The sequence below is a fragment of the Nothoprocta perdicaria genome, unplaced genomic scaffold (genome assembly GCF_003342845.1).
Source record: "Nothoprocta perdicaria isolate Ctin4 unplaced genomic scaffold, notPer1 scaffold_177, whole genome shotgun sequence".
Classification (NCBI taxonomy): Eukaryota; Metazoa; Chordata; class Aves; order Tinamiformes; family Tinamidae; genus Nothoprocta; species Nothoprocta perdicaria.
In genome coordinates this window covers 77,817-92,573 of record NW_020454949.1, presented here as the reverse complement: position 1 = coordinate 92,573, position 14,757 = coordinate 77,817, and the positions used below count along the sequence as shown (strand labels likewise).

Below are 14,757 nucleotides of genomic sequence, written 5' to 3'. Positions count from 1 at the left end.
CTTTCCATTTGTTAACTGTTCTGTATGTGCCCAAGGATATCAATTCCAAATGCAGGACACACATACCTATGCTGAGGACATCCTTCTATGATGCGAGGTATTTATGTTGCTTCTCAAGCCCCCCCATTTATTGGTTGCTGCGAGCAAGCAAGCAAACTCTTCTTTTCTACTAGGAAGTTATTGAGTCAGTTTTGCAAAAAGAKCAATAAGGTGTTTAGAAGAAAGGACAAGGAGCATTCTTTGTGACTTTCCTCTGCTTTTGCTGTTATTAATATTCATTATTACTTGCATTGTGGTAGCACTTGGTAGAAGGAAGACAGGATGATGATGATGATAAAGCTGCTGTCCTGCAGCTGAAAGGGAGCTATGTGTATTCAGACTAGCTGAGACCCAGTATTTCCAGCTGGTCCCTGGGATTCACTCAAGCTATAAAATAAGTATCAGGGTTTTCTCCAATGGGTTTTCAATGGGTTTTGCTAGACAAAGCTTGTGTTGGTAAAGGGCTTTTAAAGCCCTTTAGAGGGAAAGGATCAAATATGTGTAGTGTATTCTGAACTCTGGAAGATCTCTGTGGTATTCTACAAACCGCTTTGTTTCTGAGCCATCTAAATCATCAAGTCAATCAAGAAACCAAACCAAAATCGAGCACAGAACAGGCAGGGAGCAGAAGAGAGAATCCAGAGAATACACGAAACGGTGCATAAGCCAAAGAGCCAGAGTGGCCAGGGAGAGGAAAGTCTTCTCAGCCGGGGGCAGAAGAGACAGCTCAAAAGTGTCTTTTGATCTATATTTAGTCAGAACAGTTTTCCTTTATTTTCTTTGGAATGGAATGTGTCCACATGGTGCCAGAAGTATTTTAAAATCATTTAAAAAAGGAAAAAGACCTTTTTATTTAGAATTCACAGGAAATCAAATATTTGCTGAACACCGGAAGCATGTCCCACAAAGATAACGGCAGGAAGCCCTAGATGATGGATGGAGGATCAAAGTGCTGACAAATTCCTTATGTCCTTGGGTAGGGGAATAGCAATAATTGTTATTATTATTTATTTGAAATGAAGGCAGCACTCAGAAGCCAAGGACTGAAAGAAGACTCTATTGTGTGAAGTCCAGCAGAGAGAAAGAGTGAAATCATCTATCCAAGGTAGAGGATGCAGATGCCACAGGTGGCTAAAATGGACTTCTGGGGAGCATGGGAGGTCACCGCAGCCTGGGAATATGTCTAGGTTTGCTCCAGCAATTACAAGAGGATTTGAATGTGGACAGCAATGGCTGCTTGGTGGAGATTCTGGGAAGCTGTGAGGGAGAGGAGTAYAGAGCTGGATATCTAAAAATATAAGAAAAAGGGGACAGCTAGCATTTTGCTATATAATAAAAAGCTATAGAGTCACAATATACAGTGTAACACAAAATCACTCCCAGAAAGGAGACAAAGCATAAATGAAATACTTGAAAATAAACTCTGAAGCTGAATGAACTTTAAACTTTCCAGCTATCAGCTCCTATATTGATAGACATGCTGAAACATGTGGTCATGTGGATGATATCTGGATCTACCACCTTCACCTCCCCAAGTCCTGATCTGGCATCATGTATAACTAGTTGAACTAGGGCTGTCCTGGAACAGAGATGATTCCTGTGGGGATGAGAAATGGACAGGGAATTTTGCTGCCAGAGAACATTATTTTTGTTTCTGCAATGCTGGCTAGATCCTACTGAAGTCATTCTAATAAGGCAGTGTTAGGGAAAGAGAGAAGGGCCAGGAACAGGATGCAGAAGAGCTGGAGTGCAAGACATTAGCTAGAGGAGCAGAGCTGTTTACCAATGCGGAGGGAGTGGACCACAGAGGATCAATTTAGCATGGCAAATGTCAGCCTAATCCCAGGACAAACGGGAAGATGAGAAATGTCCTGCAGAAATGCTGGGATCAGCTGGAGATGGGGAGAAGACAAGGATGAAGGGCAGTGGGGAATCATCACTAAAGGGATTGCACTTCATGTGAGGATATGGGGCAGGAGGTCAGAGGGACAAAGAGAGGTCAGAGAGCACGTGCAGGAAGAGATGGAGAGATTGCCCGAAATGGGCTTACATATTAGCAATACCCCGTGGCTGGCCAAAGCAGTGAGGTAGGTCTGGAGAACTTGCCTGAGTGAGGGAAGGCAACCTATGAGAAATGCAGCCAGCTGGAGACCAAACAAAAGGGGAGGAGGAAGAGTTTGGGGCATGACTGCTCCCCCTCTGCCCATGAACTTCATTCTGCAGAGTGACACCAGCCTGAGGCCAGGTGACAGCTTAGTCTGACAAGTTTGGCAAGCCTGCTGAGACCCAGGACAGGGTGACAGGGATGAGGGCAGGCATGCAAGCAGAACCTGGAGCAGCTGGGCGGGAAAGGCCTGRTAGACCAGTGCGCGCTGATGACTGAATCACATACTCCATTGCATGGCTTCTGTGAGCAGATTTTATGGTAAGAAAGGCAGAGACGCGTGAGGTTGGCGCAGGAGAGCTGATCCCACCCATCACTGGCACCGTGGTGACACAACACACACAGTGGCCTCAGGGCCTTGGGTGCTGGAGGATGGGAGGGGAAGGCACAAAGAGATTATTTTTTTTGCATGGAAAGAAGGTGAGGTTGGAATGCCATGCCCAATACTCAAAACAAAGCAGAACAGCCTCTGCTCCAGGACTTCTGCAAATGGAATTTGGCTCCTCCAGACATGCTTTAACTGTCCCAAGGTGAGMGATATGGCTCATTTAAGATTTTCCCTGCGTTCAGGAGGCTCATTTTTATTTACAATAATGACTGTCCCTACAGAGACCTGGGAAAGGGGCCTACTTGGCAAGCTGTAGTGCCACTCAAGGGGAGCCTCTGCCCTGCCCAACCTCAGCACAGAACAAGATGCTTTGAGCATGAAGGACACGCTTCCAAGACTGGAGGAGACACGGCAACACAGCTGTGCCCMTGGCACCACATGTCCCCAACCCTTGGGCCTTTCCCATCCCACTCCGCCCCACACACTGTCCATGCTCATGTGGCCATCTGTACATCGCTGTGACCTCCTCGTTTTCCCTCCAGCTTACTTGATCAGAATCCTTAGTTTTCCCTGAAATGCCTTTTGGATTTTCTGCCACTGCTYCTACATTTTTACACTCTGCCTTATAGCAGAGCAGACAGCCCCAGCTGAGATGTGACACCTTGCTGTGAGCAGGGCATGCACCCCTGCCTGGTGCACTCATTGCCCAGGTATGAAGTGGAGGTAAGTGGAGGGAAAGGACAGAAACAGAAGGACATTTGCCCAGTAGTCATGTTCTTCTGGTATCTTTTCTGGTGTGCTCCATTTGGACACATATTTTGCTCATCTCTCCTCGAGAGGTCTCTACCCACATTCATCATCTCTCTACAATTCCTTCCTCAGAAGCCAAAAATCCTTCCCTCTCTGCAAACCTCTGCCTGAATGGTGTGATTGGGCTTGGGGATAGGTTCCCCAACCTTGGTGGAAGCACCCATGGGTGTAAGACCACCCCAAGGCCGCCCACAATCTGCTGGTTCCTGGAAACCAGCGCAGCAGCAGTCACTTGCCCCAGGACTGACCCGGTCCCTTCCAGCTGTTAGAGAGCACCAGATGTGCAGCATTAACTCTGCACACACACTGAGCACCCCCGTAACAGGACAGAGCTACCATCATCCATCTTTCTTAACATTTAATGAAAAAGACTTAAAGAAGAGCAAATGAACCTACTAGAAGGGATGTTTTGCTGACAGAAAGCAGGCACAACAGCACAGCAAAGGCGTGCCTAGAGGTTAAGGAGTTGGGGACACTCCTACGCATATGAAGTGCTGCTCTTAGCCCATTTCTGACCCTTGTGAGCATATGCTCGGATCAGATCCCAGAGTATTTTTAGAGCTGCAGGTGAGTTCCAGCTAATGGTGCAACTACAGGTATCTGGGGTGCAGTGCAGAAAGGCTGAAGTAATCACCCACGTGCACATCAACATGCGCACACATACACACACACACTTGTACCAAATCCCTTCTTAATCATCCTGACATTTCCTTCAGAACACTTGAGCGATCCTGACTCCAGGCTGTTTATACAAGACTTTTGACTCCTTTCCAAGATACTTTATTTAAAATGGAAGCAAATGCCTGGGGAGAGGTTCCTCGCATGTACGCTGCTGGCCGCCAACTCTCAGAGACGAGCAGCTTCTAGGGCAATGTTTTTCACGAGGAAGAAAATCCTACCCTGAGAAATGGAGCAGAGGGCTTTGACCCCTCCATGATCTCGACAACACTTCTCTGCTTTCTCACCTCAGGTTCAGAATGGAAAGAGCTTCTACATATTTGTTCAGTGTAGACCAAGATCTCCCTGAGAAGTGATGCACTCAACAAATGCTTGTCCAGCAGTGCTGGTGGAGCTCAGCAGGGTCAGGCTTGCTTGCAGCCTGTATACAAGCACAAGTAAAGTACTCCTTCTCAACAAGGCTGAGATCCAACTCATACTCCTACTAGGGTCCTAGAAGTCCCCAGGCAAGGCCAGGTAGTGTCCAGCCTGCACACTCTTGGAGGATGCATGAGGTCTTGGTTCAGCCACTCTGCCAGCTCCAGAAGACTCATGCTCACTCCTTCCTCTTCCCTGAGGTCTGTTTTAACTCATAAGCAATAAAATCAACCAACCAATCAATCAGTAAATAAAATCAAGGCTCTGGGAGAAGAGAGAAGTCTCTCAGCTTCCAGTACCTGAAAGGCACCTTGTCTACCTGAGAGGCAGACAAGTGTAAAGAGGCCAGAGACAGAGGTCACATCTGTCTTTGAGATGGCTGCTGCTCCTGAGGCTGGGCCTGTGTCAAGGTGGACCTACAGGTGGGATCCACTTGACTACTAGCCATCATTGACTGCCCTCTCTGCGTGTTGTCTGACATGTAGGCTCTGCTTGACAAAGCAGAATCCTCAGAGTGGCCCTCAGTCCTTGGCATCCCCACCTGGCATGAGGAGAGCCAGATGGGAAGCCCCAGAGCAGCTATCCCTCCATAAACTTGAACCTTTAGTGTCATGGGCTTTCTCAGCAGAGCCCTGGGAGCAGCTGGTTTTGAATGCAGTAGCAGTTTCGGGCATGCACTTACACTACCCCACAGCACATGCTGGGTCACCTAGACTGTATTATCTCATGGCTCTCCCTTTCTATTATTGCTTATGTAAGATAACACACCGTCAACACAGTCAATGACCTTAAGAAACAGTTGCTAAATAAAGATATTCTGAGAACACCTTAAAGAGGCCTTTTATGAAAGACTGTTTCGTAAGAGAATTTGGGGGGAAATGTCCCTCGGTTTCCAAAGAAGTCAATAAAATGCTTGGGAAGTCTGGCTACATGAGAAAAGAAGCAAGGTGCTTGACAATCATGACAAACATCTGAAGTGGGTCAGAGTTGAGGTCACAGCAAGTYAACAGCATGCAAGCATCTTTTTATTTAGAAAGAATAGTTGCTTCTGTGGTGATTCCTGAAATCAATAAAAGTTCAAAGGTCTTCTCCAGCTGGGAGAATGGTTCTAGTCTGTAGGGACCCAGGGTCTAGGAAGAGTATTGTGATGTGCAACTACARGAGTTGGCATGGCCATTGCCCATTCCTGTCTACTCCCTGGAAAAGCAAGTGGCTATTTGTCACTCTTTTACCTCAGCTTCCTGCTATGGACAGCATGTCTGATGTCCTCTCTCACACCACGTTTCAGTACCCTTACCTTGAAAGCCCTCCCACAAGATAGAGGATGTGGAAGCCCCACAGTGCAGCTCTTTCTGCAGAAGAAGGATCTTAGCAACACATCCTCACCCCACAGATCTTGGAGTCTAGACCCCATAAGTGGTACTAGGGAAATGTAGCTGTGGAGAGGAAAACGAATTGGCCATGTCCCGCAGCAGAGCATGAATGAACACCATACTCATGCTCAGTGCTTCACCCAAGCACTTAAAAAATGCAAGAACACAACCATAGCCCAGAGACAAGCAGAAAAAAAAAAACAAAATGGGAGGACACTGGAAAAAATGATAAAGAAGAATGTGGGAAAAGGAGTGTGAAGAAAAGACTTTTTATTTTATTTTATTTATTTTATTTTATTTTATTTTATTTTATTTTATTTTATTTTATTTTATTTTATTTTATTTTATTTTATTTTATTTTATTTTATTTTATTTTATTATTTTTTCTCTCTCTTTCTCCCTTTCTCTCTCTTTCTCTCACCAGAGGCTTAGGTTAGCTGGGTAGAAAGATGATACTGGGACTTTCAAAGCATAGTTGCTTGCATTACATTCTACTGCTTTTAAAATAACTAAGACTGAAGTCCCACACTCGTGGAAAWTAATGAGCTTCACAGAAGACCGTGGACTCCCTACAGTCCCGCAGAGTCCTATGGGCTCCAGCATGTGTTATCCCCTCTACCTTACTTTGTTTCTTATGTGTGCACATTGGTGCTAATATAGGCACAGAAACTTTTCCATGGTAGCACTTCTAGCTAGACACATGGAAAGAGCCAGGGCTTAATTCATYTGATTGACATAAGAGCTGTCTGGGGAGCAGTAAAAAGAAGCGAAGATCCTTACAGAACCTATCAAACTGTTCTCAGCTAATTGATGACACTGAGTTATGATGTGGCCAAGAACAATTGTTTCAGGAAGACACACAATAAATCTGGCAGGAGTAAATATTTGGAAAGGATTAGGAGTAAGGACACTCTGTTAGGTCTTTTAGCCCATGCAATGCTATTAGAGTTGTATTTTGGACTCCAGGGTGCCAAACCAAAACCTCTTGAATGCAGTGGAAAGTCTCTTTAATGACTTTGGCCCATACCCACATATATCTTGGACAGGTCAGACCAAAATGCTGCAGCTRAGTTTTGAGGAAGTTGGATCATGATTTTGCCCTCATTAACGGAAATCTCCTCCCTTCTCCCATTTGAAGTGTCCCATGTCTATATCTGGGTTGGAGGAGTTCCAAGAATCCTAGCCCAAGGCAGAACACCCTTGCTATGCACATCTCAGGAGGCTTCTTCCATTTACACCGAGTGAGGGCCCTTGAGTTAGATTTGGGCAACTCCTTGTGCAGGGAGGTGGAGTGAGGCAGGGATGTAATTTCATTGAGGAGACTAGAGGTGTGGGCACAGCAAGGTCTCAGGGAAACCGGCTGCCCTAAATTTGCTCTTTGAAGGGAATCTCAGAGCCAGTCTTCAGGAGGTAATGCAATGGAAAATAGTCCCCTTTCTAATGCCACTAGGAATTTTCTTCTCTGAGCTGAAGTTAGGCAAAGRCCAAGTCAGCAGTGGATTTTGAGGTAGTTTCTGAGGGCCCCATATCCCTCGCTACCTAAGGCACTACCACACAACAATTTCAGGTCAGCTCAACCAGACCAGCACGTTTGCAGTTAAGCAGAGCGTGTGGTGCTCAGCCTAGCATTCAGACTGATGGATCTGCGCTTCTCAAGCCCACAAGTCTATTCTCATAGGASTCAAATGCTGCTCAGGTCCTGTTCTTCCCAGAGAAACCGTCTTGTTTCTGTCCTTCAGCACATCTGCATTCAGCTTTCTCCAGTCTCAGTCCCCGATGTTGGAACTGAATAACTCTTAAGAACCTTATTTTTTGGCTATTTTTTGTTCCTGGTTTATTTGAAGTTAGTGGATTCAGAAGCTACATGGGGTTGAGTAGGAACCACAATGGCATTCAAGCCCCATGCCTGACTACATGAGTTCTGAGGATAAGCCTAATTCTCTAAAGAAACCTCCATAAGTTCAGAACACTGTCATTTTATATTCCTAAATTTCCACGGAAAAGAGAACATTCCCCAAAGGATAAATACCCAGGAAGAACCATATGCCTCTTTTTCTGTCAAAAAGCACCAGGAAAGATTAAAAAAATAATACAGTGCTTCCACAAAGGGGACCAAATAACCTGTCACACACAACATCCCTTAGCACAACACCTTGGAGCCAGGTACACAGTTCAGTGACTGAWGCTGAGTCCTAAAGTGTATTTATATTGTCAAAATAATAAACAAACGGACAGATAAAAAGGTTAGAGTTTTCTAAAGTGTTCTGCTGCCTATATTATGGGCTGCGATAATGACTATCTCCTGTCAAATAAGCTAGACTTTACAGCCACCCATTGTCAAGTGCAAAGACAATGTTTGTTCTTTCCTCATCCAATGCACACGCATACCCCAGCGCCTTTGCAGAGTCCATGCAAGTGTTGCTTGGCTCAGTTGCTCTAAAGGGAGCCCTCCAAGGCCCATTTTCATGTGTCCCTGCCTCAGATGCAAATTTCACAACGAAAGGAGACACTTGGTTGTGGAGGATCTGCAACTTCCCACAGTCTTTACTGTGGAAAATATGCTTACAAAACGTGATGCAYTTCCTTAAGCAGCCTTCCCCTCGGGCAACCAGAGTGGAGAAGGTGGGTTGTGTTATGGGGGTCTTTGCTCTTTCAGCGTTTCTCCCCTTTGTGGTGTGTCAGGACCCGCTCATGATTTCTTTGAAGGTAGCTTCAGATTTCCTCTGTCTCTCTTGACCCACAGATGAATGTAAACACTCCTCTCACACAGCCACAGCCCTGGCCATACCTTGTGCTCCCTATCAGTGACACTCCTCTCCCATTTTGCTGGTGATAATCTTATCTGCGCTGACCACTCCTTGGTTGTGTTTGGGCACTGAACCACCTCACCCCTCATAAAATTAACTTGTTTCATTTCTCCTAGACCTTGATCCCACTAAACTTTCCATCCTGTTTTACTCTCTGGATCTTCCCCGTTTTCTTCCTCATCCTGCTGTAGATATTAAGGATGAAGGCCAGGCAATTCTTCCCTTTTACAACGAAAACCAGATCTAAATGCCCCTTGCTGAGTTCACACCAGTTTCAGAGGCATCAAAACCCAGTCTGTGCTTTCTAAAGCCTACACTGCTATGCCATGAATGCTGGAAGAGTCCAGTCCCAATGGGCATTTCTTCCAATGCCAAATCACTTGTCTCTCATTCTAAGAATCCTTCCTGCTCTGTTGCTACAGGTCCTCATTCAGGTCACCATAACTCCTTGCCTTTCCCAAGCAGGTACTGGATATATCCTTGGTTCCTATTTAACCTGATGGCCCTAACCCTCAATGACTGCCTTCTCATAGTGCTTCCAAAAACTCTCTTCTGACCAAAAGTCAGCAACTCTGGGGATCTCCTATTCTTGCTAACATTTCAACAGCTAAATAAAAGCAGCACAATTGCAGTTTAAGATTCAGTGGGATATGAGACCCCAGCCTTCTGAAACACTCTCAGCAAATTTCTCTAGTAAAGAACAAATTTGCCTCGATGCTATTGGTACCTTAGACTTCAAGGCAAGTCTCCCATTTCTCCCACGAAGACATCTTGCTGCATTTGCTGCATGCTCTCTTCCCAAGGAGGAAAGAGCAAACACACAGATCTTGCTGGTTGTGTTGCTACAGTCCAGATACCGCAAGCTGAGATTGGCAGTATCTGGATTTTAGGACTTGAAGGGCATGGAGTGAGGTGTGAGACTGTCCCTGGAGCTCAGTGTCYAGCTTTCCACCTTCCTGTGAATCCCCCTAGCCAACACTGGATGACACTACCCACCACCCCRCCACAGAGATAGGAATGCAAAGTAAAAGAGGAGGTCTCTGGCTTTCCAGCAGTGGCATGCAGGACCCATCATCTGYAGGTGGGCTTCAACAAGCAGCTCTCATTTGAGAGGTCCAGACATTCTTGCAGAAGAAATACAAGGCTGCATGGAGGAGACCATGGAGAGCAGCTGCTGCCTGGACCAGGCAAGTCCTTCCTCGTAGTGTCCATTCAGGCCCCAGGCAAAGGGCAGCCCTGCTTCCACTCTCCCCTCCATGCTGTAAAAACACTTGAAGATATCAGATGTTTTAGACACCGAAAACCCACAGTGTGCCCATGTCCTCTGCTCTACACTCCCGTATTTCTCCCGTGCTTGCTCATCTAGCAGTTTTATACCGAGGCTGCACTGCCCAAGCACAACTGTGGTGAATCCCTTGGGCAGGTGAGAAAAGAGGGACAGCAGCAGCACCCCCTTGGGGCTACTTGCTCTCTTAAGCTTCTTCATAGCATCCAATTTAAATCTGCCCCCCAGCTTTTGCATGTCTACCTGGACTTACTCCAGCTGACATACCTCACATTTTTCCTCTCTCTCCTATTCTCCATTCTCCTTTTACACATCAGCTGGTCTCATGGGCTGCAGAAACCATGTAAAAGTCTCCTCCCATGTGTTCTCCCAGCCTTTTCACTCTGCTCCCCTGCACACCTGAGCTCACTGGCTTCCAGGGGACAACCATCCAGCTAAATTAAGCAACATGTTATTTGCAAATCTCTCTTCCTTGTTGCCCTCCTGGGGATGCAGAACAGGCCATTAGCTATGAATTAAAACAGCACAAACCCACACAAGAAACAATAAATGCAAAGAAGTCAAAACATCAAACATGGAGCTTAAGCATTAGAAGTAGAGAATGCCATTCAAAGTAGGTTTTTTKTTTTTCCAGCAACTTTAGAGCTACCAAGATACTGTAGGCTTCTCCTGTGAGACAACTCTCAGCACAGCTTCCCAGACCTCTGTTCACTGCACTCTGCTTCCTCTCAAGACGATTAGGGACAAATGGGCAACTCCTGGAAGAGTTCAGGTAGCCACAGCATATCTGGGAGTGCACTCACAAAATAAACACAAATAACCAGGTTTATGGAAGCGCTGAGATATGGTGCAGCCAGAAAACATGCCGTAAGCTGAGCCAGGTGGAGCTGATCTCCTGACTCCCTTGACTAACAATTTGATAGTATTTTAGTGCTCTTCACGTTAACTGCATTATGGTAGCTGTAGTCATTAATATCTATATATGATATAGAGCAATTTCTACAGCAGCAAAAAGGAACTGCTGCCAGTCACAAGTGGCTGAGAGCACAGAGATCAGCYGTAAATGCCTGTTTGTGTTAGAGCCAGCAGGGATCTGGCAGCAGTGACATCTAAAGCGTCAATACCTTCTACAGCACTTGTCTCCACACTGGTCCTTCCACATCTACAGCTGTCCTTCCAGAYCCAGCCACTGCAAGAGTTCCCAGCCCCATCCTGCACCTCAAATACCTGCAGATAGGCCATCATGTGGATCATAATGTGGTGGGGGAAGCAGTAGGTGAGACCTGGCCAGGACATCCCCTGGAACAATCATGCTCTTGAGAGCATGAACTGCTGACAGTGAGCTAAACCGAGGGCTGTTCCCAGTAGTACGGACAGACCACCCTGGACAACCCCCTCCACCGGCTTTGCCTGGGTAAATACAYTCACACAGGTCGAGAAGAGGCAGCTGGTGGCTCCCCGTCCCTCTAGTGCATGTGGCACTTGGCTATCGCTGCATCACTGGGGCCAGGCAAAGCCATCCCCAGAGGTCACCTCAGGACTGGGTCCACAGCACATGAAGGAGTTAGTTTTTGCTCCTACCCTCTCTACAGCTKCCAAATCTGCTGCCTTTCTTTCCTTTTGTCCTCTTCCATCAGCTGGGACAATTAGACTGTGATCACAAGTGAACCTGCAGAGATGAAGCACACAGCTAAACCAAAAGTGCTCCCTTCAGCTTGCTCGTTTTTCACTCCTGAGCACCCCGTGGCTGCACACAGCTGTATCCACAGTGCCTGGAGCAGGAGGAAAGGGGACAAGGAGGTGGGAATCTCCTACATCCCACTCCCTACTCAGGGGGTTGCAGCCTGGAAGTGTCTCTGGGCACAGTCATGAAATCCACTAGCCAGATAGAGGGATAAACCCTGGGAGATTTAAGCTAGAAACTATGGACTCAAGACAACCYGGTTATGCGGACAGATGACCAGGCATCTTAAGGCACAGCAAAAGCTCCTGCATCTTCTTTGCACTGCCTGCAGCGTGAAAGGCAGAGGCAGCTGGGAGGTGATACCCAGTCCTCTCCAARTGCACAACTAAAAGGAGCTGTATATCATCCCAGGAAAGCGTATCTATTGGGAAGAGGATCCTGTATTTGGGTAACCCTATGCACCTCAATCCGCACTCATACCAAAAGCAGAGTGAAGGCTGTTTGTGCCATTATTAGACCTTCTGCTGCAGGTGGGAGTCAGGTCTAAGAGCCCACCGACCCCACAAGGGTTTCCCAGTGCAGTCCAGAGGCAGCTCGTGATTATCCACAGCTTCAAAGTTTTGCTCCCAGAATTTGCAGCCAGAAAGAGTCACCACATCACACCRCTAGGACAACTCAACCCGGGTAATGATGAACTGCATGGACATCTGAGCCCTCAAGTCCATCAGGTCCACAGCTGGACTTGATRGTCATGAGGGTCYTCTCCAACCATTRTGATTTTATGATTCTATGATTTTATGATGCTATGATTCTATGATCAGCACTAGTTACGAAATCAGTCCTGGGAGCCCCCATATGGTCACTCGCTGGCCCCAGTGAACACAAGCACTGCTGGTCAATACACCTCGACACATGTGCGTGGAGGAGCTCAGGGCCTCCCTGATCAGAGCAGCACCCGAGTGAAATCACACCCAGCCCCACGGCATGACCTGCGGTGCCAGCTCGAGGTAAAGCAGGTTGGACCTGCTGGCTGCTCCCCTGCCTGGGTCCTCACTCCGTAGCATCTCATGAGGCAGCAACCACAAGGTCCTGCTCCACTTAACCCCTCTGAGGGACCAATCAGTGTGATGGTCCCTCTTGGTCACCCTGGCCAGCTCTCCACTCCGTGTGGCACCCAGGACACAGGTGCCACAGGGAGCCCTTGTTCCCCTGCAGCCTGAGTTGGGGTGTCAGCTGGAGGAGATGCTGCCAGGAGAAGCACGGAAGTCTCTCCAGRAAAGCTCTGCTAAGCTGGATGAGCACAAACAGCCCTCCAGGAGATGGAAACCAGCACGTGCAGCAGTACTTACGCCTGTCTAGGAACAGACCAAACAGTGCCGTAAAGGGAGGGGAAAAAAAAGAAAAAAAAGAAAAGAAAAAGCAGTGTTTGTCTGTTGGAGAGGGTTTAAAGCCTGCTTGCCAGCATGGTTTTAAATGCTAGTGGCGGACAGGAGGGCTGGCGGTTTATCATGCAGGCAGCGAGCTCAGAGTCCGCCCGCCTGCAGCTCGGGCTGGGGATGCGCTTCCCCGCGCCCGCTCTGGCCTTGCTGAGCAGGGGCAGGTGAAGAACTTGGCAAGGCCCGCAAGGAAGCGAGTTCCCACTGGCCGAGACCCATCTCAGMCGTTGTCGCTGGCGGTCCCCAAAAGTACACTTCTCCCCACCGAGATATTTTGAAGCCAATCAATATTATTTTAAAGCAGTGTTTTCTTTTCGTGCCAGGAGGTAGTTAATCATTCTCTCAGCAGCAGCAGCACACTATGTACCGGCCACCGCGGGCAAGCCCCGGGGCTAGCGCAGAGCTGCAGAGCTGCTCGCGTTGAGGAGCCTGTCGCGTGCGCGCCCCGTCGCCGCGGCGGAGCGCGCGCACGCACGGACACACGTGCCGAGTGCGGAGTGGAGGTTCCACCACGCACAGTGCCCTGCAAAACCCACCGAGCACCCGGCACCCTGTGGAGCGCCCAGGTGAGCCAGCTGGATGGACCTCGGCTGCCCGATCCTTACCTTAATGTTGCAGAAGATGTTTCGGGAACAGGGGCCGGGGCTCTTGGGGCCGCCGCCGGTGGCTGCGGACTTGCTGGCTTCTGGCTGAAGTCCCATCGTGTGCGGGTGGCCACCGCAGGAGGAGAGGGCACGGGCAGCAGAGCTTCCTGGCGGATCCGAAGCGCCCCAAGGAGCTCGGTTGTTGCAGGCTCCCGGGAAGGCMAACGCTCTCTGAAGCCTTCCCTCTCCTTTCCTTTCGCTCCGCTGGGATCTCGTACAGTCAGAATGAAAACTGTCCAAGCCTACAAGCGAGGCAGCATGAGTGCAAAGTTTTTATAAGTCTGGGCTCCGGAGCGATGATGAAACCACGTTTCTCCTCCCTCTTTTCCTTTGTGCCGAGAGGGAACTTTAAAGCCGCAGGAAACGTAAGCGAGCGTGTGCCGAGCCTCCAGGCAGGTGTGAGTAAAGATCCACCAAACCTCTCCCATTCCCGGGCTGTTTTGCTGTCTTTCCGCCTGCCCCACCACCAGAGCGCCTGGCTGGGAGCAGCAGGGTGGATTTGCAGCCCCCCGGGCACAGCTGGCCCTCCTCGTCCTCTGCAAGGCTCTGCAAGTACTAGAGAAGTGGGAGGTCTGAGTGAGCGTAGGGAGCAGGAGAGGGAGGGAAATGGGATAGCAGGCRGATGAAATTGCTCCCTCGCAACCTTCTGCTTTTCTGCTTCTCRCCTCCCATGGAAAAGCTCCGTTTGTGAGAAGTTTCCAGGCGTGCTTTTCACCGAGATCTCACTGCACTTTTGTTTATGCAAAGAAGTGATTTATCTCGCAGRTTCCTCGCTGGAGAGAAAAGTAATGGCAGAGGGAGGGGGCAGGTTGTTCTCAGTTGAAGGGGAGACGGTGACAAATATTTTGTCAGAAATCACGGAGATTCTGCTGCAAAGCAGCGGAGGATCCTGCAGGTGACAGTGTCAAGCCCACCATGGGGTGCCCGAAGGAAGGACGTGCTGTTCCCAGGCGCTGCCTCCTCGCAGGGCTCTGTCTCCTCGTCCCACAGGCGCCCCACACTCCTGCCCGAGCCCGTGGCCACGAGAGGGTGTGCGGTGCCTGCGGGAGAGCCCCGCGCTGGGCACCGAGCTCAGGCACCCGCCGAGGGGCC

At 48.6% G+C, this 14,757-nt stretch overlaps 1 protein-coding gene across 1 annotated transcript in view; it reads right to left on the bottom strand.

The window, feature by feature from the left end:
• SLCO2A1 (solute carrier organic anion transporter family member 2A1) overlaps nucleotides 1-14,056 on the bottom strand; it is a 36,604-nt gene extending 22,548 nt beyond the window's left edge. Inside the window, exon 1 of the mRNA XM_026036430.1 lies at nucleotides 13,627-14,056. Coding sequence (XP_025892215.1) covers nucleotides 13,627-13,722 — 96 coding nt within the window. The 5' untranslated portion in view covers nucleotides 13,723-14,056. The remainder of the gene's footprint in view (nucleotides 1-13,626) is intronic.
• Nucleotides 14,057-14,757: the final 701 nt, after the last annotated feature.